The sequence below is a fragment of the Lutjanus erythropterus genome, chromosome 16, assembly GCF_056507025.1.
Source record: "Lutjanus erythropterus isolate fLutEry1 chromosome 16, fLutEry1.hap2, whole genome shotgun sequence".
NCBI classification, from domain to species: Eukaryota; Metazoa; Chordata; class Actinopteri; order Lutjaniformes; family Lutjanidae; genus Lutjanus; species Lutjanus erythropterus.
The window spans coordinates 30,239,002-30,266,924 of record NC_139332.1 but is presented as its reverse complement, the minus strand read 5'-3'; the positions used below and the strand labels follow the sequence as shown (position 1 = coordinate 30,266,924).

General features: G+C 39.5%; 2 protein-coding genes across 3 annotated transcripts; both read left to right on the top strand.

The window, feature by feature from the left end:
• Positions 1-3,420: 3,420 nt before the first annotated feature.
• LOC146313352 (ictacalcin-like) lies at positions 3,421-5,537 on the top strand. Of its 2 annotated transcripts, XM_084738698.1 has the most exons (4): positions 3,481-3,523; positions 3,971-4,011; positions 4,901-5,046; positions 5,215-5,537. In XM_084738698.1, exons 3-4 carry the CDS (start codon positions 4,909-4,911, stop codon positions 5,353-5,355), a joined length of 279 nt encoding a protein of 92 aa, XP_084594824.1. In that variant the 5' UTR covers positions 3,481-3,523; positions 3,971-4,011; positions 4,901-4,908; the 3' UTR covers positions 5,356-5,537. The 2 variants fall into 2 exon arrangements, with proteins under 2 accessions (XP_084594823.1, XP_084594824.1); XM_084738697.1 differs by lacking the exon at positions 3,971-4,011 and having other exon boundaries at positions 3,421-3,523.
• A 3,768-nt stretch (positions 5,538-9,305) lies between these two features.
• snx27a (sorting nexin 27a) lies at positions 9,306-27,196 on the top strand. The gene is made up of 13 exons (XM_084738503.1): positions 9,306-9,815; positions 15,401-15,626; positions 15,751-15,943; positions 16,340-16,404; positions 17,549-17,653; positions 18,682-18,760; positions 19,081-19,244; positions 21,660-21,749; positions 22,756-22,905; positions 23,867-23,995; positions 24,322-24,381; positions 24,573-24,621; positions 26,404-27,196. The coding sequence occupies exons 1-13, from the start codon at positions 9,505-9,507 to the stop codon at positions 26,472-26,474; spliced, it is 1,692 nt and encodes a 563-aa protein (XP_084594629.1). The 5' UTR covers positions 9,306-9,504; the 3' UTR covers positions 26,475-27,196.
• The last annotated feature ends 727 nt before the right edge of the window (positions 27,197-27,923 follow it).

Genomic DNA, 27,923 nt, shown 5'->3' with positions numbered 1-27,923 from the left:
TAATGTTAGCAAAGTTCTAGCTAACTAGTTAGATAATCTGCATCAGTATTTCTCAGAGTTTTTACTGTCTGCAAGCAGGTGCCAGGATTTCAGTTTTGGGTGGGTCACAGTAACTTCGGATGGGCCTTTTAATTACAAAAGTTAAAACCGTTTCCAACTGGTAAACTGAAGTTTTTGTGTGCAGTTAGGGATTTTTGTTGCTTGTCATTTTCTCTCCATTCCCCATCACTTTTCAGCTGTGTCTTGCTAATAAAAGCATAAAAGGCAGCCAAAAATATTTTTGTCCTTAGTTGAAATCCAAATATTATGTATAGTCAAAATTCAACATTTCCTGAGGGCAGTGTGCAGTGTAGTGAGGAGACTCTTGAGTGCCACACAGCCGTGGATGGATGTTTAATTGAAAAGCGCTGTTGGTGGTGATATGGGGCGTTTGGGGTTTGCTTGGAGCATCAAATTGTTTTGGTTGCAACAAGTGAAAATATGATTTCTTTTTGCTGTACTTCTGCCAGACCACTAGATGGCACAAGAGTATAACTACAGTCTTAATGTTGGATGTGACCATTTGATGAGTTTGTTAAAACTGCTCCAGCTGTACTGTGAATAGTTTCATATGAATCACAGATGGATATAATCCAGAATATGGTTTCCATGGAAACAGCCTCCCTTATTTGGTGTATCTAAGTGAGTAAGATGGAGAAGAAAGAAGGCAGGAAAAAAGTTTGACTAATGTTTTCCACATCGTGAAAAAAAAACCCCACTCAGATCTCAGATTGCATTCACATTGTAAATTCAGATGCAGAATGAATGTTGGTGAAAGTGACTTGACTTCTAGCCTATGATCTGTCCTTTGCTGGACTTTGACCAAAGTTGTTGATTAGAGACCAAAACAATTATACCCCCAAAGAGGCGAGTCAGGAAAAGACCTTTGATATCTAAGTCAAAGTCATACAACAGACCGCACACATAGACACAAACATGCACACAGAGTTGCCACAGTGCTGATTTTCATGGCTCTGATTTATGGTCCCTGCAGGATGAGTCATGAGCTTCAGGGACATGACTCTGTGTCACAGCCTCCACCACAAAATTGCAAAGAAGAGAGGACCCACTCAGGACCATAACAATCACCGCTTATTGAGTCACTGTGTCCAAAGTTTAGAGTCATGTGCATCTCAAACAAGTAAATGAAAAAGATCAAAAGTAAATTATATACACATAAAACAACAGAAATTTGTTAGTTAAATATACATGTGAAGGTGTCCTCTGATACACATTTGAACAGAAAATAAAAATCACTTAATTGAAAACATACACAACGGTTCAGTTTTGCAGCAGGAGTCTTGTTACATTTGGTCTTCATCTTTTTTTTATTCGTTGGAAAGAAACTTCGAAAGCTGCAGATCCTATCTCAACTGTTTGGTAACCCTGAAAATTAGGGTTAGGATGTGATTAAGACAGGAAATGTCTAACTTCCTGAAATCTAAAATAAACTCTCCTAACTTTAAAGAAGTTTGTAACATAATTACTGTCATAAATCATAAAATGAACATTATATGCCATCTGAAACATGTTAAGTTGAAACTTGACAGAAATGCTATGGCTAGAATGACTATTTTAATTTGCCCATTTCGTGTTAACTAGAGTTTAAATTAACGCCGAATGTTTGCTGAATGAGTAAGTGTCCATTTATGAGTTATAAGAAGTGATCAATAATGCTTTGCAAGTAGAAGATGTTTATAACGGTTAAATTGAGCAATATGTTAATGCAGTCAGTGGGCTTTTGTTTTCAGGATAACAAGCTTTACATCAACAGACAACTATCAGTTATAAACAGCTGATCAGTCTACAGTGTAGGACTCATCCTGGCAACAAATTACAGTGGTGTGCTCGTCTTGCACTCCCGCTGTGTTCCTGCAGCCTGCCTGAGCTTCCTCGACTCTGAGCAGGAGTGGGTAGAGGGAAAACAACTCACTCACTTTAACCATTTACTGTACATTAAACAGGATTTCAAGTGATTTAATATACCATCTATGGCTCACACTCGCTATTTAGACAGCTGTACTCATTCTGGGCATGCAGTTGTTACATATCGCTCCTTTAAGATAACCCTTAAGCTGTCCTAATTTTTACTTTTCCACCTGTAGTAATAGCTAAGTAGCTTACTAACAAGCTAACGGTACTGTCCGATAACAGTAGCTCACAGTAGTGTTAGCTACAAATAGCTAACAGTAATGAATGTTAACTACCAGCAACTGATGGTAGTGTTCACTATGAGTACCAAATGGTAGTGTTGGCTAACAGAAAGTAACAGTACTGTTTGCTAACAGTAGCTAATGATAATGGTAGTGTTAGCTAAAGGAAGCTAACTGTAATGTTAGCTTACTTGTTTAATCCGTATGCTGCTCTTTTATTGTTTTTACCCAATGGATGCTGCATATGATAGCCCACTTATCTCCCAAGTTAGCATTGTTGTAAATTTTCCAAAAACAACATAACAAAATAAAAACAAACTTCTGACTTGTCTGTCGAGAAATTAAGTGCCCATGATTTTGTAATCTGACGTAAGACAGAATGAATATCCTATCATAGACTCTTTATTAACTTCAGACTCGAGATTGGGAGTTTCTGTAGTGCGGCTGCAGAAGCATAAACAGTATGACAAAAAAGTAAACTCAGAAAGAGAGGGAGAAATGAAATTTTGATTCACAAGGCATGTGCAAAGAATTGCATTCAGATTGTAATTGCTTTATCAATCCCTTTATCAGTTGGATAACATCCTCTTCAACCTTCAGTGAACAAGGGAAATGCAAATATAGTTTTGGAGATGTCCCCAACATACATTCCTTAAACCATTTCCTTAAAAGTTACTTCATGTTCACAGACAGAACATGAACGAACAGTGAAACTCCTGTAATACATTCCATCAGTGAGTGAAAACAGGAGGCTGTTACATGACTACATTGGATTAAATTATATTGCAGCCGTAACAACCGTGAAGTAGTGCAAAAATATATCACTGCTTCGAAAAAGGCATGTTGTCTTAAAGACACAGCACACTGCTCCACTTCTTCTTCATGTCTCATGCTGTCGACCGTCTTAATAGCAATAACTGAAGGTTCAAATGCAATGCATAACATTATTAACATTTTTTTTTTAGCATTTTTAACATCCTTCCTGAAGGCACAGGTACTAAAGGCTATACTGCAAAAAAAAAAAAAAAAAGAATCAGCAGACTTCCTTACAACCAGCATGAATAATCATCAGCAGTTTGTTGATGGTTTTCTAGGCAACAATTCACAAATCAAATGTTTTTTTTTTTAAAATAACTTGCAGGATAAAAGAAACTAACAGGTCACGAGAGGAGAAGTAGGAGTGGTTGGAGATGAAAGGGGCATTATGGAGGGAGGGATGAAGGGTGTGGTGATGTATAAAGCATCCTTTGCATCCATTTCTCCATCACTGCAGCTCCTCCACTACTGACTTCACCTCTCTTATCTCTTCAAATATCTACAAATCAACTTTGGTGAGTAGAAAATCTGAAAACTGTTACTTTTTTGTCGTTTTACTTACTGACTTAAAAAAAAAATGCCCCAAAACTTTTTCCGAGAGGAAATACTTTTAAATGCAATAACTTTAATGTCATTTCAGTGAGTTTTACTAGTGTAAAATACAACAGCAAAGTTACAAGATCAGTGTGCATTTTGTGTTTTTGGGACAACTATGAGTTCTTGTCACTGATTGCACAGCTTAATGTTGCAGCAGATATTCCTCATTTTGCACAGATGCCGGTTATTTGGCAAAGCTTAGCCTGTGGTGTCCTTTTATTGATGGATTATACACTCAGAAGTTATCATCAAGCTTTCATTCTTACTTTAAAACCAAATTACTCATCGGAAAACAGCAGTGTGGTATTAGTTTTGTGCTCTCTTCCCTCACAATTTCCTTTTGTTTTCAACACGTCTGCTGCCAGTTTCCTCAGCTTACCACACCCCAGAGAGGGAGCAGCACCATGTGAGTCAGAGAGCCACCAGAACGGACTCTCTTGGGGTTCATGGAGTCAGTGGAAAAAAAACATAGATTTCAGATATACAGCGTTAAGAGGACAGAACCTCACTACTGGGACTTGAATCAAGTCTTGACCTGCTTCCTTACCTAGTTATACTGAGTTACCTGGAGAGATTAAACTGTTGCCATAACAATGCCCTGTGTCACTCGGCAGAGACGCTGCGTTAGAGACCGGTGACGGGGGAAATAAGAGTGGCTGAGCCCCGGTGGAGACCCAGGGCTTATTTTTATCTCCTGCTCCACGGAAAATGCAGAGAAAAACACTGGCAGAGACAAAAGCAATGATGTCAGCCACTGCTAGCTGCTAATGATCCTCTCTGTATAAATTATATGTATGTATTTTGTGTCTATAATTACAGGACTTATAGAAATTAGCCACCTAAACTGCAGCAAGAGGAAAAAACAATTGGCACAATACTGAGGCAGACTTACAACTGCAATGCCAGAATTTAAAGATCAATGCTCAATGATCTAAAACTCTGCACTCGTCTCAGACGTGAACTCAGATGCCTCTCTCCATTCCTTCGCCTGCACCTATTCCCTCAAGTTGTGGACATAAATCTTTGTTAACTTTGCCACATCTGACCACAATGCCACATGATCCGGTTTACTATGCACCAGTGAAAGTTAACAGACCGACAGTGATAGACTTTGCCTCTAGATGGAGTCACAGCAGTATTAAACTTCTTTACTTAGTCACCTGAAGGTATTTCATGAAAACACAAGGCCAGTCTGACCTGAACTCATTCAGTCAAAATGTATAAATGCTCTGATGAGAACTATTGCAAGGAAAAAATTAGTTTGTCAATATTTTTCTTTCTGTCCTCTTGAACAGCTATCATCATGACTGACGTCGAGAAGGCTATGTGCATGCTCATCACAGCCTTCCATAACTACTCTGGCAAAGAGGGGGACAAGTTCACCCTGACTAAGGCAGAGCTAAAAGAGCTGCTTCAGAGTGAACTTGGAGCTCTGTTTGGGGTGAGTGATGTCTGACCTCTCTCTCTGACGCCAGTCCTTTGAATTTATGAGAGCTGAACTACAACAAATGTCTTAAAATGACCACCTACAAAACATAATCTTGTGCAGTGTCTCAAAGTTGTGTAGCCAAAGTCTGCATGTTTACTAAAAAAATTTTCTCGCCTGCAGAAAGCCACTGATAAGACAGCCGTGGACAAAATCTTCAACGAGCTGGATGCAAATGCGGACGGCACTGTGGACTTCAATGAGTACATCCGTTTGGTTGCATCCCTCACTATGGTGTGTAACGACTTTTTCACCCAAAAGTAGGAATACAGGCGCCACCTTGAGGCCACAAAGGAGTGCTGCCTTCCTGTGAATGAGAAGAGTGTCTCAAGACAGCTCTTCTGAAGAAGGAGTGAATATTTACTACTACTTACTAAATTACTACGAAGTCACAACAAATTATATTCTAACGCACAATGAAATAAAGTTCTTGTTGTTTGAAAAAAGCTCGATTTGTTCATTTTGATGAAGGGGAGCAATATTGGATGATTATAGCCATGTCAGCACCATAGTGCGCTTATGATACCTGTAATGTTTCTCAGTAACACTTGAAGTGGTTAAGATTTGTTGACCCTAAGCTTTAATGCAGGTTATGATGGTGGACAATGTAAACGTACTTTAGATCAGGGGTCTCAGACTCAAATTGTCATTTCATAGGGGAGGCATTTCTACATTCAAGCACTGCAAGAAAGTGCAATATTTCTGAAGATTTACTTTTTTTGTTTTCATTACAATATTTTCATACTTAATAAAACCCATAAACAGCAGTTTTATATTTCTATTTATAAGCATTCACTGGACACAAACTCAGCAACTCTTCTGTCACTTTGACTTTAGTCATTAAATAGCTAGCTTTCATCTGTGCAATGTGTGTTTCAGAATAATATAATAATATAATAGAACAATGAAAACATTTATTTTGATTGCATGATGCAAATGAAAATGACGCATGATGTTTTCAGGTCTTCCCTTTCTTGTGAAAGCGATATCTCAAGAACAACTCGAGGGAATCTCTTCAAGCTTGACAAAAATGTTAACTTGGACTCAAAGATGAACTGATTACATTTTGGGGGTCAAAGGTCACAGTGACCTTACTAAACACTTTTTTTGCCGTAACTCAAGATCTCATATGTTAATTTCACACAAATATCTAATAGGATAAAATGATGAGGTGATGAAATTTTATATCCAAGAGGTCAAAGGTAACTTTCACTGTGAAATCATAATGTTCAGCTGTCTGTCAGATCCAGAAAAAGAAAAAACATTGAATACCTTATATTAAATTTGTTCAAAGTTACAGATCCATATATTGATAAGATCCATGTTAAATTATTTGAAAATCTTCACTACAGACATTATATGAGTGTGGACAGACATGGATGTAAACTGTAACTTGACTGGTTGGTGGAGAAAAACAACTGTGAGGCAGTACTTCTATTTTTTGAAGGCTCTGTTTTATACAACCACTGACAGCTCACTTCTCACTCTTCTTAACTGGCCACTAGGGGCCACAAGTGATCAACAACTGCTTCAGTTTGAAATCTTGTTCCAGCTCGGGACAACGTTTGTGGAGGTCATGTTAGTGTTGGCAGAACTTTACAAATCTCCACTAGCTGCATCTGGCAGTTGTTGTGGCATTGCAGCAGGTGCTTCACTATCTGCTGTCTGGCTAGTTTCAGATGTATTTAGTTGAGGGGTAGTTTAAATTGACATGAAACAAGTAGAAAAAATAAATCAATAAAGTAATTTTGCTGGCAGGTTTATGTTATATTTTTGATATTATGTCATGGGCTGGAGGGACGGGGAGAGGGGCTCATTTCTGTTTAAGACTCCTGCTTTAAATGTTAGATTTTGTACCAAGGAAAGAAAACCTTGTTTTCCTAAATGTTTGTGTTTTGTTAGACATTACTACATTCATATAATGGCTTTTTGGTAGCTATTTTGCAAAATGAGTTTTTACAAGCAAAACGTAGAATAAACAATACAAATAAATCAAATATGATGTGTTGGGTGAGCTGCATGGCTCGTCGGTTGGCTCTTACATCCCACAGCTGAGGAAGATCCTGTTGGTTCAAACCTGAACTGGACTGGACTTTTTCTGTCTGCATGTTTTCTGTGTGTGACTTTCTGTGCACAGTCTAAAGACATGCAGGTTAGATAAACTGCTATTTCTAAATCGCCTTTGGGTGTGACTGTGAATGTAGTTGTCTGTATGTGTTAACCTCGTGAGCCTGCGCTCTTAGAAATAAGGGTTCCACAAAGGTTCTTCCTGAAGGGCTAAAGCTCTACCCAGAGCCAGCTGCTTCTGAAGAACCCTTTTTTTTTTTTGAAGAAAAGGTTCATTGAGGGATCTTTGTAAAACTAAGGGTTTGATTTATAATCCTTTTCATCCAAAGAACATTTTTGACAGAGAGTTCTTCAAGGATTGTTGAAATGGATGCAGACAAGATAAAACCCTTGGAATATAAAAGGGTTCTCAATAGAACTTCCAGGGTGGGTTCAAGGTAAAACCCTTGGAATATAAAAGGGTTCTCAATAGAACTTCCAGGGTGGGTTCAAGGTAAAACCCATGGAATATAAAAGGGTTCTCAATAGAACCCCCAGGGTGGGTTCTAGGTAAAAGCTTTGAAATATATATAAGAGATCTTGGTAGAACCCCCTGGGTCATTTCTGGGTAAAAATCCTTGGAAAATAGAAGGATTCTCAGTTGAACCCCCCTGCATGATTTCTACATAAAACTCTTGGGTGAAACCATTACACCATAGAAAGGTTCTCCATAGAACCTCTCATAAGGGGTTCTGGGTGAAACTTTTCATAGAAGCTCTTAGGCATAACCCTTTATACTGGGTTCTTGGTAGAACTCTCAGAAAGTGTTGCAAGTGGAACCTTTATTAAAGGTGCTGTAGTTTCCTGCTATAGTTTTCATGAATGAGACTAGCTTTAAATTGAGTATTTAGTTTAAAAAGAGTTTCCACCGATTTAAAAATTTTACTGATCACTTTTGTCCTTGCAGCTCCTTTAATCAGCATAATTTTTTTTTTTTTTTGGACGCTGATCTGGGTTCCATGTTGGAGACGTGTGTCACTGTGGCAGTGACGGGCTTAATGAGTCATCATGCGCCTCAGGGGCTGACAACCTGCAAGTTTTCATTCCAAACAAACACTTCACAGCTTACTTCGAACCTCTTGGATTTAAAATTAGCAATCAGTATCTCCACCACACATGATTGCCCTTCCCTGTTTACTGTAGATAGATTAAACGAGGCACAATAATACCAGTGTTTGGCATCATTTCTAAACAGTGTCACAAGGTAGCAAATCAGTGAGGAAAATAAGAAAGAGAGAACAACAGACAGAGAGTAGTTTAAAACCTCTGGAGCACCCCCAGCTATAATTATACTTAATATATATATTTAAAAAAAATAATAAAAATAAAAAATGCAGAATATAGACAGATAATTGTATAAAAAGTTGTTAAAAAATATCAGGAAAACTCACCTCTGATGCAATAAGAAGTCAGTCAAATTTCACCCAAATCAAACTTCCTGCAGTTATTGCATTCACCATTTGGGTTAATCGAACAGTTTATCAGTTATTGTGTATTGTAACTATTAACCATTGAATGTAACATGAAATATCCATTAAGTATGTCACAGTTGGGGAAGAAAATCATTCCTACATGAAACTGCTTATTACGACAATCTAGATGGATACATTTAACACTATCTGTAGAGAAGAACAGAATGCCATTTTAGTTAAGTATTTTATTTAAATATTTCTAATATTCTACCATTTTAAAATATGTAATTCTACACTATTAAAATGATTTTAGGGTATACTACATTTTCTGTAACCTCTTAAATTTTTAAAAGTTAAAATTAGAAGTTGCTCATGGATAAAATTGTGTCAGGTAGATAATTAAAGCAACAACGAATGCCAAGTAATTTGACGTTGACAAGTTACTTCTCATCACATACAACAGGTTGTGGCTAGAAGGTAACCCCAGACCTGCGAAAGATGTCGTGATAATGAAAATTTTAACCCAAACCATGACTTTTCTCTTACATTAACCGAGTATTTTATGTCCCTAAACCTACTTAGATCTTACGCACAGCCTTCTCGCATGATTATTTTATTCAACATGCACAATAAAGAAACACCGCTTATAAATCTCGCGAGAATTCTACAAATCGAGGGTTCCCTTCTAGACACTTCTACAAAACAGACTAGACTTTGGGTGACGCCTCCGGGAGGTCACGTTGTGTGTCCGTGTCTCGTGACGCTACCGAGGGGCGGGTTATCAACAACAGAGTCGGTCTGTGGGGCTAACGTTACGGAGGGACACTGCACAAGTGTTGTTTTGAATTTGCTAGAAGACACCGACTGGAAGTGGGGGCTCGGGCCTGTGGATAAGATGGCGGATGTAGGAGACGATGAAACTCGGTCGACTCTCCCTTCGGCATCCCGTAACGGTCCGGTTGTCGGTTCGTCTGCGAGCACCGCGGGCCAGAACGCACCTATGGTAACGTCAGGTCCACGGATGGTCAGGATCGTCAAGTCGGAGAGCGGCTACGGTTTCAATGTTCGCGGTCAAGTTAGCGAAGGAGGACAACTCCGGAGCATCAACGGGGAACTATACGCTCCTCTTCAGCATGTCAGCGCCGTTCTGCCCGGCGGCGCGGCAGACCGAGCTGGGATAGCAAAAGGCGACAGGATCCTTGAAGTGTAAGTACGCTTCTATCCGTTCAAGTGAGCCAGGAAGTTAGCAACAACGGCTAGCTTGGTCTTGTCTTCAGGGGAACCCTTGATTTGAGGAACTCTCGCGAGATTTGCATGCTTTTTAATTTTTGTTTTATTTTCGACGTGCACCTTGTACGAAAAAATATGTTTTGCAATGTGACATCGCTGTGTTTACGTTTAGGGTATCTTTAGGGACAGAAAATACTTTGTTAGGATTAGGGAAAGAGTGTGGTTTTGTTTTTAATAATCATTCTCGCGTGGTCTGTCGCGCGTGTCGGGTTCCCTTCCAGACACGACCATTAGCTATCTCGTTTAGCCCTTGTTGATCTAATTTCAAGCATGTGTTGTCATTAGCCATCTTAAAGATGTAACGCTACGTCACCTGTCTGTTATGAAAACAAAAGTGGCCGTTTATCTAGCTAGCTAGTTATTTGACCAGTTTATGATAATTGCTCCTATCTAAACATTTGATGATGTAGCTAGCTACCTCAAGCTAACGCTAGTGAGTTAGCTATAACTAGAAAGCTAACCAGCTTACATAAGTTGGACAACAGCCTGTGCATGTTGATTAGCTTTAGCTAGCAAGCTAGCCAGGTAGCTAACGTCTTGTATTGCTGGCCCATGAGTGTTCACGGGCCACATACTGCCTAATTTGATTTCAAGTGGGCCGGAGCGGTAAAAACATTGCATAACAACCTATAAATAACAGCAACTCGAAATTTAGTGAAAGGAAGTACATTCCCCAAACGTTCACAATCAATGACCAAAACAGATGATGAACAGCCTGAGATATAACTTCAGTTTCATCATCATCTCAGTCAGTCCACTGTCATTACATGTTCATAACATACAAAATACAGCGGATCTTCAATTGCACGTTTTCGAACTGAACAATATGGTATTTTACTTAATTATGATTCAAACAACTTGGCGAGATCTAGAAATTCTTATAATTTTCCCAACATTTCCACACAGCGCCAACTTAATGAGGAAGAAGTTGAAGTTATCCCTTACAAACCATGTAAAATGAAACGTTTTGGCAGCGCCTTTGTAACAGGAATCAGCCAAGAACGAGTCTGTAAAAGATTATTTTGTACTAGGGTTGTCACAATACCAGCATTTTAAACTTTGGTACCATACTAGTGTAATAAAACAATACTTGATACCACAGCAAACAGAAAGATGCCCTAGGCACACAGAAAGCTTCTTCTTCTTTTTTTTTTTTTTTTTTTATTAACAACTTGCACACAGTGCTAGTACAGGAAAAAGTCACCGAACACTGTCTGGTTTTGATATGCTTTGAGACAAATTTCAGGTAGGAAAATGGAGGCTAAACTGAGCTGAGGTCTTGAATGAGCACTTGACTATTTTCTTTTTTAGAGCATCAGTATATTCAGTTCTATCAAATGTTAGTGTTGTATTGTTTTAAACGTGTTAAAAAGTATTGACATTTTGATACTTTTGACAACCTTATTTTGCATTTGCTGCTGATTGACAATATTTTGCAAGCTGTTATTGTTCATTATATTTGAATATGATCACAGTAAGTTTTCACTGGACCCGAGGGCTGCTTCTGGCCTGTGGGCTGTACATTAGACGCCTCTGAGCTGGCTCGTTGCACAGTGACTTCTTCAGCATGGTTGTGAGGACAGAATTGAATCAACATCCTTGTTGACATTGCATTGTTGTAAGCATAATAGTAGGGATGTGTATTTTGACTCGCCCCAAAGACAGTGGAAAGCCATGTGTTGCCACCTGAATTCAATATCTTATAGTGTGAGTGTGTGCACTTGTTGTCTTAAAGAGACAGACTGTCCTTCACAACAGTTGTTTACATGGGACAGTATTGGGTGCTGTCTGTTGTATTTGCCCTGTATCTTGATCAGTGCACTTGAGTGGTTTTGATATATTGCTCAGTTCCGGAGATATCTTGTAGAATTGTTTTTTTGTCTGGTCAGACTCTTTCTGTCATGTCAGGAAAAGTTGGGGACAAACGGAACAGCCAGTCCGTCCCCCAGAGAGAGTTTGTTGAAAATAACTTAATTATCAAAAGTCCATTTTAGCCCTTAACTTTTCGCTGATATAACAGTCAGTTTCAAGAGAGAGGAATTTTCCACAGAGTTCAGATCTGTAGATAGATACAACCCCAAATCCAAAAAAGTTGCAACACTGTGTTAAATGTTATTAAAAACAGAATGCATCAAATTCAGAATGAGTGTTTATTTACAATAAGCAATTACATTTATCAGTTTGAACATTAAATATCTTGTCTTGTCTGTATATAATTGAATATAAGTTGAAAGGATGTTCAACTAACAGAATTCTCTTATTTACGTTTTACACATCCTCACAAGGTTTTTGGGAATCAATGTTGCAGATTTCTAATAATGTAATATCTGTGATTATTCTGCCACCATGGCTGTAAGCCTTGGTCCTAGTAAAGGGTAAATACTGGAAACCAAAAGGAATCAAGCCTTATTAGTTTTTGGGTTTTTTTAAAAGCACAATTTCTACAGTTATGTAGGAATCTGTCTTAGATTTCCATGTATATTTGTGTCCTAGCTGAAGCCGTATGGTCAGGATTAGAGCATTAAAACATGATCACAGACTTCTGTGTGCTTAAATCTAGGTTAAAGTTGGAATAAGGGAGAAGAGAAACACAAAATCAGGAACAACACTTGCCTGCTTCTACTTGCTGAGGCATCAAAAAAGTTTTACTTAACCTGTTTTTTCTCCATTTGAAATCACTCTCTGGTCATATGGCAGGACCACTGCTAATCATGTGACTTATTAACCAGCTTGACCATTTCGCAAAACCTCAAAAGCATCATCCTGTTAAGTATGCTGTATGTCAGCATTTTACTTCAAAGTTTTATGAGCAAGGGAAGAATGCTTCCTCATTGGTGATACGTGTTATGACTGACTGCTGCCTGAGTATAGTTTGTGTACAATATCAGATTACCACCTTTATAAAGAAATTTAATGAAAATATGAAATTGCTTTGCTCTTGCATGTCTACAGGAGACAATAATGCTGTTAGGTTGAAGTTAGTAGTAGCCCATTAATCATGTTTATCATCATAAACAAAGCCTTTTATTCAGTGAAAGTATCTTAAAATTTCAAGCTGTCAGTGTGAACAGCTGCTTGTTATCTCATGTTCATATTAATGTTTTCATTTTTTTATGTTAGGCATCACTTTAGTCTCTGGTAAATTATTACAGGAACCTGCTAGTGTATGTGATCTGGGATATATATTACATCAAAACATTTTCACTACATTAATTGATAATGAAAATAGCTGATGACTAAATAATTGCTGCCCTACCTCTGTGTTAATATTGTTTAATTTCTGTCTTAGCCTAATTCACATTCATACAACCCCCTTTGAGACGTCTTTCTGGCAGGCTTTGTCTTGTTTCTCTGATTAGAGGATAGTGCGACCAGAGTGTTGACATGTGAACTCTCTTTCTCTCTTCCTTTTTGGTCACTTCCTACCCCCAATTTTGCTGGTCAGTTGAACAACTCAGAGGAGTGCTGCCATGTCAGTCCCTGCTCCTACAGTGGATAATTTCTGCCCATTCTCTAATTGTTGACTTTCTTTTTCGCTGCCTCTATCCATTTCTTCATTCTCACTTTGATCCATGATACAGTACAGATTTATAAACAATAATAGAGACGTGGCATGCAGTGGACAGATCTGTGCTCGCTCCCTCCTCTCCTGTGTCTGTCCTGCTGTTTCTCATAGGAAGATTAGCTGAGACACCTGATGCTGGTGCCATCTGGCCTCAGCAAAGCCAAGAAGGGAGGTGTCTCGCAACACCAAAGGAAAGGGAGACAGTAGAAATGACCTGGTTAGTCAGAGTACTCCCAAAACTGTGTTTATCAATGGAGGACAAAATGCACTGACATTAACACACACACCATCACAGGAAAATGAACAGGATGCAGCAGCAGTGAACTTACTGTTTCATAATTATTATTGGGGGTGTAACAATATATTGAATATCGCAAAAAAATACCATACTGGACTGTGATGATATCTACTGTGATATTATGTGGTTAATTATTTTATTTTTATTTTATTTTATAAAACACTGCTACTGACTGCTGAATTGTTTATAACTGTACGTACATACTTCAAGCATTTCCTGTCAGAGACAATTCAGGCAAAAATTTGCATTTTAGATCATAGCTGGCTAAAATGTTGTGCCTTTTCCCTCGCTGATAGTTGAACATGTTAACAATTTATTAATCATTAATACTTTTTACACTCCAAAATGCAGTTTCTCAGTTTCATTTTTTTCTTAAACAATTCTAGCAGCACAAAATGTGCAGTATTAATTTAGGAATCACAAACAATTTGAATGAACAGAATAAAAAGCAATAAGGCTCTTGCTCTTATTCAACCAGTGGCTCAAAACTATTTCAGATGTGGCGCAATAACTGTCACATCAGGACCAAGAAGGCAGGTTTTTTAATATCATAATAAATCTCATATGGTGGAGTTTTTAGCATCGTGCCATCCATAATTATTGCTATATTTAGGTATACATGTCTCAAGTGTCTGGACCAGTACTGGCCTTATTAAGTGGATCATTTGTCAACTGTAGCAAGACCTGTTCACAGTAAATTCATTCATTCAAACTAAATTACAGAAGATCAAGATCCAGATCAAGGACAAGATTTTGCATAGATTAAATTACATACAATGGGTGCAGTTAAGTATAAAATAAATAATATTAAAGCTATTATTTGCCTTCCTTCAGTCACAGGAGGCCAACAAGTCAGTCTTCAGTAGAGCAGCTGTTCATAGACTCATGTTAATTTACATAAAGATTCACTGGGTTTTAAATATAGGGAAAAGAGAACACCAGTATCAGACTGGTGGTACAGTGAGATACCTTGAGTTGAAGTATTGTAATTGGCATCAGGAGAGGGAAAGATTGGTGCCATCTCTAATTAATATTTTAACCAGAAATAATTTGGAAATATCTTTGAAAACGGTATCACCAAACTAGGCCTGCACAGTCAGTCAAATAATCTTGATCACAATTTTGGTTTCCCACAATTAAATGAACATGATGAACGGTGATATTGATGTTTAAAATGGGTGCTACAGTCACAGAAAACTCTGCTGCATATCAAATCTATCTATCTGTCTAATCTAGCAGCCAGCCACCCTGCAGTGGCAGCCTGTTGAAGCTGCCATCCTGAGTAGAAATGGGCGAAACGGTAGTTAAAAAATATTTTCTTCCTGAAATCAATGACTCATAATAATAAGTAATCATAATCTCAATGTCCATCATCATTTTGGCCATCATTGTGCAGCCCTACACTGAAGTATACCACACTAATTTCACACCATAGCAGCATAGTAAAGGTCCAGTCAAGCCCGGCTCTGGTTAGGTCTGAATGCTTAATCTGTTCACTTTGCGTGTAGAGAGTTGAATCATCTGCTATGTTGAAATGTAAATTGATTATGTGAATAAAAAATAATAAAAATCTCTGTGCCTCTGTCTCCCCGCTGCCTTTTTCCACTCACCTACCTCTTGCTTTCCCTCTCCCTGCAGTAATGGAGTGAGTGTGGAAGGTGCCACCCATAAGCAGGTGGTGGACCTGATCCGTGCAGGGGAGAAGGAGCTGGTTCTGGCTGTGCTGTCTGTTCCGGCTCAGGAGGCCGATGGACTGGAGGGAGGAGAGGATGTCCAACCCAACTACGACTACAGTGACAAGCAGGCAGTGCCCATTTCCATCCCCACATACAAACATGTAGAGCAGCACTCCGAGAGGTTTGTGGTGAGTGTTTTTTTTTCCTTATAGTTGTATTGAAAAAAATTGTAATTCTTTATTGAAAATGCTCCTTCTTTCTACTCTAATGCTCAATGGTCTGCATGTCCTATCTTTATCTCACTGACCTCAGGTGTACAACGTGTACATGTCAGGTAGACAGCTGTGCTCAAAGCGCTATCGGGAGTTTGCCATCCTGCACCAGAACCTAAAGAGGGAGTTTTCCAACTTCAACTTCCCAAAGCTTCCCGGAAAATGGCCCTTCTCCCTGTCCGAACAGCAGCTGGACGCTCGCCGTAGAGGCCTGGAGGAATATCTAGAGCGAGGTAGGCTGATTTGGAAAGGTCACTGGCACCTGCGTGTTGATTTTCTACATGGACAAAGACAAAAGGCTTTTCTGTCGCCGATCCATTCAGGAACAATTACAGCGCCATTCAAAGGCTGACATTCAAGTACGACAAGCTGTTTAGAACAATCAAACCCCATACTAGCCACAGATACTAAGAGAAGGAATAATTGAATGTGTGTGTAGAAATCATGTGGTTTGGACAGAAAATAGACCTTGCATTGGCTGTGATCAATTTTCCACTGTGCGCAGAAAATCCTGTAATAAGAACACAGGATGCAGGTAAGGTGGCATTTAACAGTCCCTTGTTTATTTGATTTACTTTGACCTTCCTCTCTTCCTCTCCATATTTCTCTGTCTTTATATTTGTCTCTAGTTTGCTCTGTGCGGGTGATCGGGGAGAGTGACATCATGCAAGAGTTTCTCTCTGAATCAGATGAGGTATGCATCACGTTTACTATTGTTCTGATATGGACTAATGGCTCAACAATAGCCATGGAATTACAGCTCCATTTTCAAAGGCTGACATTCAAGAACAACAGGTTATCTGGAACAATCAAAACCCATAATAACCACACACTGCCACCTTTACAGATGAACCAGGAGCACAAAAAACTATAACAAACAAAACAGCATGGGGAAACTGGATGACACAAGTTATAGAGTTCAGGAAGTCTGTGTTATGTTTCATTAAATTGCCTTTTCTGTATTGTTGTTACATGAGTTTACAGTTGGGCTGACAAAAATGTACCAGGTTTAAGAACTTAGTGACATATGACGCCAGTGCTAAAAATGTTAGCGTCTATCCCTGTCTAGTAGACTCAGATTTAGCTATTTTTATGTCAGTTTTGATTCTGAGCTTTCAAAAGTTTGAGCTTTGACTGGGGAAAGTTTTCCTGCCAACATTTCAAAACTTTTTTTCCCATCTACAACTTGTGTCTTTGTGCAGGGAATCTGCACAGCACCACAGTACGCTGTGTATTATACTGTGGACTAGTGTTGTCACAATACTGAATTTCTGACTTCAATACAGTATATTGAAAAATACAGATATTTGATACCATTTTTGATACCTGGAAGAAAAATGACACAATGTTCTGGGCATGAAATTTTAGATTTTTACTCCAAGATAAATATAAGAAGTCTATAACGTGCTCAACCGGAGACAAAAAAAAATCAGCTATTTTCCATAAACAAGCATCAGCAGTTATGGAAGTTAAGTTTAATTACTTGAGAGGTTCTGACAGCCCATAATGACTGTTAGAGTGGATTTTAAACAGAAGAGTCTAAACAAGCAAATAGTTAATCGCTTTGCCTTTGTAGTGTTTTAAGGAATGACAGCAGCGAAGACAAATGCAGCACTTCTGTATTAATCCAGTACTTGAGGAGGATTAGGATTTCTAACAGGAGTTCCGGTTAACTGTGGCTTGTTTGTTTGTCTTTTGAAAACCAGAAGTACTTCCCAGTAATGCAGAACAAACACATGCTTCACACTCGTACACGCTGGCACACACCTCTGTTAATCCACACGAGTTAATGCAGCTCTACAGCTGTTCTCATTATTATGTGTCGTTTTGCTGTGCAGAACTACAATGGAGTGACAGATGTAGAACTGCGGATAGCCCTGCCAGACAAGACCACCATCTCCGTCAGAGTCCGCAAAAACAGCACCACAGACCAGGTGTACCAGGTAAGAACACGTGACATCTGGGATGATGCTGTCATGTGGATGTTTTGTACAGTTTGTTGCCCTATTGTAACTAAATGACGAGAATGTTAGGGAGGGACAAGTTGGGAAGTCAACTAGCACAGACCTCCTGCAAGTTTAGGAAACGGTAGAGATATGTCAATGTTTGGGAGAAAAACAAACCTGAAGCCACATTTGCTCTTGAATAATGATGAAGTTCAAAAGTAAACAAACTTAAATCTTTTTGTGTTGCAAGCTGTTGTTTTTATCAGCTAACTCGAGTGTTTTCACCAAAACCTAAAATGCAGCACAAGCTGAAAGAAACCACGACTGTCCTGGACTCTGAGAGAAACGAATGAGCCAATATGCATCAACGTGACAACACTCAAAAACAAATCAATATTTGATATTAAGTTTTCATTGAGCAACGTTTAAGTTACACATCAACACAAAATACATGTCTTATGCAGCTATTTATCACTTGCAATATAGTGGGAGACAAGTTAGATCAGATGTTTAAATATAATTTATTAGGGAGGAATTACATCACTGTTCTGTAAACAGCAGTAAAAATTTTTAGCTGCAAAAAATGTAGTAGTCATTACAGTAAGGATTTTACAGCATTTTAAAAATGAGGAGAATAAAAACATGAGCTTGTCAAATGTAGAGCTTGGTGATAATAAATTGCAGTGGGTTTCAGTAACTAGTCAAACACTGTGGTGGGTGAAAACAAAGGGGGTGCAGGCCAAACATGCCAGTGGGCCCCAGAATGGGCTGCTCTGGTTAAAATGATGCATTACACTTTAACTAAACCAATTTAGTTCACTAGAATCTTATGATATTTAGTGAACTAAAACAATTCTGATGACTAAAACTAAATCAGATGCTTGAATATCACCCCCGAGGACTTTAAAATTAAATCATGTCATTGATTTAATGCAGACACTTTTTTTTTTACTTTAAGAGTGCAATAAAAAATTTTAAGACAATGTTTTTCTAACATAGCTGACTCTGTATTGCTCTCTCTGCAGGCATTAGTGATGAAGGTCGGAATGGACAGTATTATGGCGAGTTACTTTGCCCTCTTTGAAGTCATCAACCACTCCTTTGGTAAGAACTGCATGTGTGTTTTGAGTGTTCCAAAGACAAATTCAGAGTGCTTTCACAGACTCTCATGTGTTAAATTTAAAAGCCCTCTCTTGGATGACTTCATCACATGACCACTAATTTTCTAAATAAAGACCTGTATCATCCCTCTGGTGAGTTTAATTCATTGGGCCAAAGGGTGTATGTGCAGACTTGGACAGCAAGGGCAGGTCTAGGTTAGAATTTTTTTGTTTTTTAATGATTAAACAGACCCCCCCCCCCGTTCACCCCTTGCCCTTCATCTCCCCCTTCATCCCTCTCCTTCTTTCTATTATTTGTTGCAGTGCGGAAGTTGGCGCCTAATGAGTTTCCCCACAAGCTTTATGTGCAGAATTACACGTCGGCAGTGCCGGGGACTTGCTTGGCGCTCCGCAAATGGTTGTTCAGCTTCCAGGAGGAGGAGTTGCTAAGAGACAACCCGCTGGCACTGCACTACTGCTTTCACCAGGTAATAACAATAATTGAATCCCACTTGCCATGGACTAAAGGGAACTCAGCACAAAATTTGATCATCTGGGATTTTTTTTTTTTTAGTTAATGTACTTTCTGAGTTGAAACTATTCAAACACATTGGAGGTGTCAGCAATTTTGGCCTTGGATAATTTCTGCCATAATCAGGGAAATGTACAGTAGTACTCTATTGTTTTACTTTTAAGTACTTATACTGGTCTCATAATCTTCCACCAGTTCTTTATCTGTTCTTAGAGATAAAAAAAAAACTGCTTATGACTGCCAAACTCATCAGACAAAAGTTATAACAATTTTAAAGTTGTCTTGTCTGCTGTAAAGGGCCGTCCACACCAAGAACAGGCCACCCAGACTTCAGCTTTATAGTTGTGGTGGGAACGTCATCATACATTTGAATTTTTTTAAATCAATATTTTTATAGTTATAGTTCATGTTGTGGGCGTTCCTTAAGGCTACTCTCCCATAGTGGAATTCTCGCCAACTGGGACTGTGTTGGCAAATAACTACGGATAGTGTAGTGCTTTGAAATGTATGTACCTAACCAGAAAACCAGAGAACCATGATATTCTACAAGCCACTAAAACTTTTCCACAGTTTTTGAAGTATAAAGTGAACTAGAAAAAAAATAACCCTCTAATACAGATGCTTTAAAAATAGCAATAGCAGCAACAGCAGCAGCCTACGGGCTGTCTGATGACCAACAAAGGTCACCACCTGAAGCGTTTCAAGCATGTGAGTTTCAGCAGTGAATCGTTAAAATGGTTTCTACTAGTTTAAGTAGCACATCAGCTCATCGAGGTGCTCGCACTGCTAAAAAAACAGGGAAACTAAAGAACAAGGATTGGACATTACATTACTTTAGAACATTCTGTGCTCTGCTGGGTGCCAGACTTTGGTCCTAGCTCTGTTTAAGCCTGAAGGAGAAGCACACTAAAACCCAACATGTCTACATTGCAATGACCATGCCTCTAAAAATGAAAGAAGACACTTCAGATAGCACATCCAAATAGCATGATTGACTTTCTATCTCCCATCAGCTTCAGTAGAACTGACACTTAAGTCTGCAGGATATTATATTTTATAGTAAGCAAGATGAAGATGAAGCAAGTTGCAAACACAGTATTGACCTATCATCACCTTTAAAGTTGATACGTCTAAGTTGTTAATGAAGATTTGCATTTACACATCCAGCAATTATTGAGAAACCTTATCTTTTATTTGGAGTCGTGTTTCTGTCCATCTGGCAACTGTAACTCCAATATTCACTGTCTTTTAGCTCTGATTTTGGTCTCTACCAACTTCAGAACAATATATCTAGTCCTGTAGCTGCTAAATGTTTCACTGTGTTCACCAGCTAGTCCCTAAAGACCCTATACACTGGACAACAAACTCCATTGACATCTGGCTTTTGTTTTCAGTGAGGAGGGGTACAGTCAGTATTCACTCCCAGGTCAGATGACTCTGCAGGAGTCACAGGTTTTTATCTGCTTCAGGTGCAGTCAGCAGTGATTAAAACATGACACCTGCGTCGGCAGCTCCTGCAAAAATATTTGCTCCTTTTTTATTCACATGTGCTGCTTGGCTTGACTGTGTTCAACTGGCTGTGTCAGCATAGCGCAGCGGAATTTGCACCTGCTTGAAGTTGTTTTATTTATGGCGCACGTGTCTCTGACAAGCATCTGAACACTGGATAGATGTTATGTAACCTATAGGCCTAAATTCTTCACAATAAAAGCCTCCTGTTATTTTGTTATTTTAAAGCTTTTATTATGAAGCAGCAAAATCAGGAAATGTTGCGTTTCCATCAGCAGTAACTAAACATCATTCCTATCAGCTGAAAGTGAAACATTTTGGTGCACATCAGAGGAAAAAAAAACAGAAAGGCAACCTGGCAATTCGAAAAAGTTCAATCACTTATGTTTTGCTGGTTTGCCTGCGTTTAAAAAACTGTATATACGTGATAATTTTGGTGTAAAAACAGTACAAATGTGTCTGTTTTGGTGTTTTTTGTACTAAGCAAGCTATGAGCAGTGAGACTGAACCAAAACAAAAAAAAAGTTGCATCTGGAAAGCTGAAGAATGAGCTGAAACTCACTATAAAGCTCTGAAAAGCCGAGCTTAGCTGCAGATTCAGGTGATAATTCTCTGTAAATTCTTCACTACGAATATCCCTTTCACACAGTAATTTCATATGCTGTTATTACAAAAATATCAATTATAGAATTAAAATGGACGCCAGAAGTTACTGCTGTCATTAAGTGAACTCTTTAGGTAAAATGTGAATGTGTACTGCTTTCATGCATCATAATTTTTTTTTGCAGTGCCCTTAAATGATAAATGGTGTTGTATCTCTTCTTTTCACCCCCCCAATCCACCCCGCCTCCTTTCTGTCCAGGCATTGGAAGATGTGAAGAAGGGATTCATAAAAACAGAGGACAAATCCTACCAGCTGCAGAAGCTGGCAGAGCAGCGCAAGATGGCCACGGTCAGTCCCACAGACCACTCTTTGTTCGGGGAGGGGATTGGGATGACTGCACTTTTTTTCCCCTGCTGACCAGAGCCATCACCAAAACGTTACCAAACAAAAATGGACAGAAAAGCCAAAACCCGCTTTCACACTTCAGAATACATCCCTCTGTGGTGTAAACAGAGATTAAGCCATTGAGTTTATATTGATGTTTGTAGAACATTAACTGAAAGTGGCGTGTGTGTGTGTGTGTGTGTGCGTGTGTGCGTGTGTGCGTGTGTGCGTGTGTGTGTGTGTGTGTGTGTCAGGGTTTCTGTTTGCAAACTCCATTAACAACTATGTAGCCACCCAGCTCAACAATTCCAAGCTTTTAAAGGGCAACCTTAAATAAATGAATGTAAAAGAAACATTCAGTGATCTGATCGTTCCAAATGTGAAGCAGTGTCTGGTATCAGAAATGTTAGTGCAAACAGGAAACCTGCTTTGTTTCATTGGCATCAGGGATAAAATAGAGCCAGGTGTAGAAACCAAAATATTTGGTTACTGGTTTGGTTACACCCTTACTTGTTTTCATGTATAAGTTTCTTCAACTCTGAATTTGCTTGAAAAAGAAGTGTGAATGACGCAGTATCACAATGTAGTGGAATAAAAGCAGAGATTCAAACTGAACATTACTGCACAATTCTTCTGTTATAAACTGAAAAGTTATACTTGTAAATTAAGTCACATCTTAAAGGGATGGGTCAGATTATTTGAAGAGGGGTTGTATGAGCTGGATAGTCAGTGTATCACCGACAGCAGATGCCAGATGGCTCACCTCCAATTTGGCGAAAACTGAAATGTTGTTACTGGTTCAGTAATCTAGTTGGTTGGGATGGTGAGACTTCTGGTCACAGCTTGTCAACTGGGGTTTCAGAGTAACTGAATGACGCGAAGAGACATAAACCTTATTTAGATTGACTTGACCTGGTTACTTACAGAATTAGTGACTTGTGCATGTGCTCTGTGATTCTTCGTCTGTTAGTACCTGAGTCTGCTGCGGACATGTGAAGGCTACAACGAGGTGTCGTTCCCCCACTGCTCCTGTGACTCCAGGAGGAAGGGACACGTCATCACAGCTATCAGCATCCATCACTTCAAGCTGCACGCTTGTACCGAGGACGGCACGCTGGAGGTGAGTCTGTACTAGCCTGATTAAAAGTAGAGGATCCAACTTATCACTTTTAACAGCAACATTTCTTTACCATCTATGGATAGTCTTTCATTAATTACTGCTTGATATGCAACCGCAGTTCCAAAAAAGGGAAATCTGGGATGTTGTGAAAAACTTTTTGTACTATATTGAACTGAATACAGTAGAAAGACGAGCTATTTAATAGCCAAACTGATAAACTTTATTGTTTTTTGTAAATATATACTTATTCTGAATTTGATGCCAGCAACATGCTCCAAAAGTTGGGACGGGCATTTCTTTTAAAAACATTTACTGAGTGTTTGTGAACTGAGGACGCTAATTGTTGAAGTTCTGAAAGTAAAATTTGTTCTCATTCTTGCTTGATATATGACCTCAGGTCCTGAACAGTCCAGGGTCTCTGTTGTCGTGTTTTGTGCTTCATAATGTGTCACACATTTTCAGGTCTGGACTGCAGGCAGGTCAGTCTACTACCTGAAATCTTTTACTATGAAGCCACGTTGTTGTAACACGCGCAGAATGTGTCCTGGCATCATCTCGCTGAAATAATCAGGGACGTCTCTTAAAAAGGCTCTGTCTCAATGGCAGCATATGTTGCTCCAAAACCTGTATGTATTTTTCAGCATCAATGGGGCCTTCACAGATGTGACCATTTCCCATGATGCCATGGGCACTAACACACCGCCATACCATCACAGATGCTAGCTTTTGAAGTTAGCGCATGTAACAGTCTGTATGGTCCCTCTCATCTTTAGCCCGGCAGTCACAACTTTCATGATTCCTGAAAACAGTTTGAAATGTGGACTCGTCAGACCACAGCACACTTTTTAACTTCTGCATCAGTCCATCTCAGATGAGCTCGGGCTCAGAGAAGTATGCAGTTAAATTTAAATGCCCATGTATGCACGGGTCTTACCTCCTGTAAACTCTGCCTCTCCCTCAGAACCAGGTGATAGCTTTCGAGTGGGGGGAGATGCAGCGCTGGGACACTGACGAGGAGGGGATGGCTTTCTGCTTTGAATACGCCAGAGGAGAGAAGAAGCCTCGCTGGGTCAAGATCTTCACTCCATACGTGAGTGTGCACACGCCTGAGTGGCTGTTTAACGCTTTTCAGCCTTTTTTGGTTTGAATTTGCAGTTTTAGAGTGACAGATGTGATTTAAAAAAAATTTTTTTTGTAAATAGTAAGTGGCTTCTTTGTTGTTTTGACATTCCTAATGGATACCATTAAAGACTACAGCAGTCAATCTTTCACTTCAAACCAGGACAGACATTCATGGAGTTTACTGATATTTGTTCTCAGCCCACAAAAATCAAAGCAGCAATAAGAAGATGCTTGCAGGCTGACTGTGCTGTGTTTCAAGGCTGAGTAACGATTGAGTTTGCTTTTTCTTCCCAGTTCAACTACATGCACGAGTGCTTCGAGCGGGTCTTTTGTGAGCTGAAGTGGAGGAAACAGGTAAGGACCACTCCTTTCCTGTTCCATTCTGGGAAGCACATGACTCCGTGCCAAGTTTGAAATTCTAAATTTAGCTTATTAATACATTTTTTTTTCTGCAAATACAATAAGCCACTAACATGTTTTCTTCAAGCTTTTGTTTAAAATTATTAATTTTATGTTTCCATGTGTATTGATTTCTTTGCTGTCAGGTTGAGGAAGAGGCATCTGACAAAGACAACAAGAACTGCAGCAACAATGGTAAGCAACGAGCACTTTTTGACACGTCTTTTGTCCTAAATACAAAGCGATAATATTCCTTGAAAACACACACAAAGCAAAACACAACAAAGCAACCTCACCAAAGGGTAAGAGGCTAGATTTTATCTGAGGCAGATCAGGAAGAAATATGTATTCAGATGTGGTACAGAGTGGTGCTTTGAATGACAGCAGCCATCAAGCAGCATGAATTATGCAAAAATGTCTGCCAAAAAATGAAAAGGGCAAGGGCAGCAAGAGGACTTAAAGTCTGCTACCTTTTTTTATTTCTGTGCATTAAAGACAAAAATATATGTGAACGTTTTACAACAGAAGTTCATGAGTAACTTCAGTTCGGTGATATTAAATTACACTCAGCCCTAAACAAAGTGCATTCAGATACGCTTTTGTTGTTTTATTATCTCTTCTGTGCAGCCTTTATGGCATTATAATTTAAAAAAAATCAAAGGGCAACTATACAGCAAACAAAAAGCTGCACTTTATAGACAATTTACCAGAGCTGCACAGTGCACTTACGTAAGGAAAGATAAATTCTCCTTCAGCGCGATTACTGTGAGAAGACAAATACTGATGTATTTGTGCATACAGTGAATTAAGTATGCATGGTAGATGCGTGCACAGGCACATGACTCGTTATCAGAGCCATCTCCAAGAGGCCCACACGTCGGGGAGAGGCTGAAACTATTTGTCCCATGTGAGACAGCACGACACCAGCAGAACAAGTATGTGGATGAGTAACTGCAAGACATAAGGATGAATGAGGGACTGTTGGAGTTGCTGGAACAGAGGCAAATAATGAACAGCTCAGGAGAAGCATCTGCTATCGTCTGACAGCAATTTAGCATTCAGATGCATCCCCACGTGGAACATTTGGCATTATATAAAATGGTCACGAAAACTGAACACTGTAAAAATGTTAATATGCAGGGATATTCAAGGTTGCTTCGTCATATTGCAGGGTGCCAACGGGGTCTTTTAAATATTAAAAAAGCAACAAAATAAATATTCTCATAATAAGGCCTTTAAAATTATTGAATTGCATTTACAAAGTTCTTAATTTTGTCTTTCTGTTTGACTAAATAAATGCATCATAGATAACTGTGAAATGTATAAAAACTGTGTAAGTGTGTAACATGGTTAGCAAATTAATTAGTCGGTGGGAAACAAAACAACTCGCAGCTTGGCACTAACCTCAGAATGGGCATGTGCCATTTGCCAGAAGTGGCAGCAGAATCCAAAATACAAATGAGTGAAGCCTGTTCCAGGCAATAAAATTTTTATTAAATTCAAGTTGGCTTGTTGGCATTAAATTTCATTGTAAATGCTTTAAAAAGTTTTACATTTACAATCCTGGGGGTGCCCTGTATTATCTGTGCTAATTGAGCTGCAGCATGTTGGTCATTGTAAATACATGTGTATGCAATAATAATTGCACTGTTAAAATGTATGTAATCATGTACTTGTCTTCAGGAAAGGTTTAATAAGCAGCTATTTCAAAATGAAATATAACTTCAATTTGACACACGGGTTGTAAAGTGTGGGACAGTTGGAAGTAGAATTCAGGACAGTTGCAGTTAATCTTGAGCCCTGCTGTAGACTCATAATCACACAGTAGAAATCTGGTTTCTTAGAGACACTGTTGCTTAGACAGTGACTGATCTGTGTTTTTGTTGTGGCAGCATTTTTGTAAGTCACATGACACGTGAGAAAAAAAAAAAGCCCATCATTCAGACTTGTTCCCTGAACCGTCTCTCTGTGTTCCAGAGTATCTTCCACCTCTGGAGACACAGCAGAAGGGATGGCGCCACCTAGGGGGGGAGATCGCAACTTCCTAAAACCATTTCTCATCACCCAAACTAGAACTGGTCCACTCGCATCATCACAACCACCCCAGAGAGCGCCCATCGACAAACACAGAACTGAGCGACAGACTGAGGCGACCCATGCCCTGAAAAACAAACTGGAAGTGACCTGTTTGGGAAATTAGTCACACTTAACCGACCCCAGGGATACACACAGCGAGAAGAGCGACGAAGGAGAATAAACAAAAGCCAACTTCCATGTCATTCACTAGGTCTCCATAGCGTTTCTGTTGTTTTTCCTCCATGCACCCGCCCTGTGATGAGGGGCAGGACACGAGCTGGTTGAGATGGAGCACACACATATGGCGTGCGAGTGGTCAGGGTCACCAGCGCGCGAAGGGAGCACATCGACGAACCGGAGCCGACATGTGGGATGGGATTGCGACGACAGGTTCTCCAACACGAACGGCTCCGTCCGAAGCCTCCAAGCGTGGCCCTTGACTGCTGAACTGAAATGAAGGAGGTGAAAATAAGAAGGGAGGAGACACAGAAATGCGGGGTTTTTCACTCCTTTAACAGTTAGCGATGAAGGAAGAAAGCAAAATCGTGCCGATGATGGGCGTTAACACAAGAATTATGTTTTCTACCTGCAAGGTCAGAAAACAAAGCGACAGAAATGTAATTGATGGATGTGTGTTCATAATTATGTGTATGTTTAACAATCTTACTTCTGACAAATATAGATTAATATAAGAGCTATAATAATTGGTTTCTTGATCTAACACACTGAAACACTAACTGAACCGCAATCAGGCTGCTCTAACCAATCTCCATTTTTCACCTTGTCTTCTGGTCCAACCCACGCTACTTCAGAACGATGTCTGTTGGCAGTCTGCCATTAATGTATGTGTGCATGCATGTGTGTGTGTGTGTGTGTGTGTGTGTGTGTGTGTATTTATCCCCCTGGCAAGTGTTTTATTGTGGTGATTCTGCAGAGCTTGGAGGTTGAGAGGAAGAGGCTTTCTGTGCAGGGATGACCTATGGACAAAAGGTTGATGGACCAAAGCGTTGACCACATTTGGGAATCTGTCCGACAGATTGCGAATATAAAGACAGGAAGAGAGTTTCTGTTCTTGTGCATCTGTTTTAGCTGCAGTTTTGTGAACGGGCAGCAGAGGGCAGCAGAGCGTAGGTCAGATTTAGATGTAGGTATCTGAGCAGAAATAGAAATCTTCTTAGACCTTCATATGGAGTGATCCCTCCGGCTCTGTAACTCACCCAAAAGTATCACTCCTCTGCAGTTTGTCCATTACCCACGAGGACAGGTAGTGTGTGAGTGTGTGCGTGTGTGTACCTGTACGTGTGTGTCGTACAGAGTAGATGGTGCATAAACTTGTGTGACTGCAACCACAAGCATCAGCATACATAGCAATGCAGGCAGCCTTGTACTGCACCTAAATGAGGACAGTATTAGTTGTGTGT

Excerpts from the sequence above, each read along its gene's own strand:
- LOC146313352 (XM_084738697.1), top strand. The coding sequence starts at position 4,909 with ATGACTGACGTCGAGAAGGCTATGTGCATGCTCATCACAGCCTTCCAT. Across the intron at positions 5,047-5,214 it reads AACTTGGAGCTCTGTTTGGG|AAAGCCACTGATAAGACAGC; the intron begins GTGAGTGATGTC and ends TCTCGCCTGCAG.
- snx27a (XM_084738503.1), top strand. The coding sequence starts at position 9,505 with ATGGCGGATGTAGGAGACGATGAAACTCGGTCGACTCTCCCTTCGGCA. Across the intron at positions 17,654-18,681 it reads CCACAGACCAGGTGTACCAG|GCATTAGTGATGAAGGTCGG; the intron begins GTAAGAACACGT and ends CTCTCTCTGCAG. Across the intron at positions 19,245-21,659 it reads TGCACTACTGCTTTCACCAG|GCATTGGAAGATGTGAAGAA; the intron begins GTAATAACAATA and ends CTTTCTGTCCAG.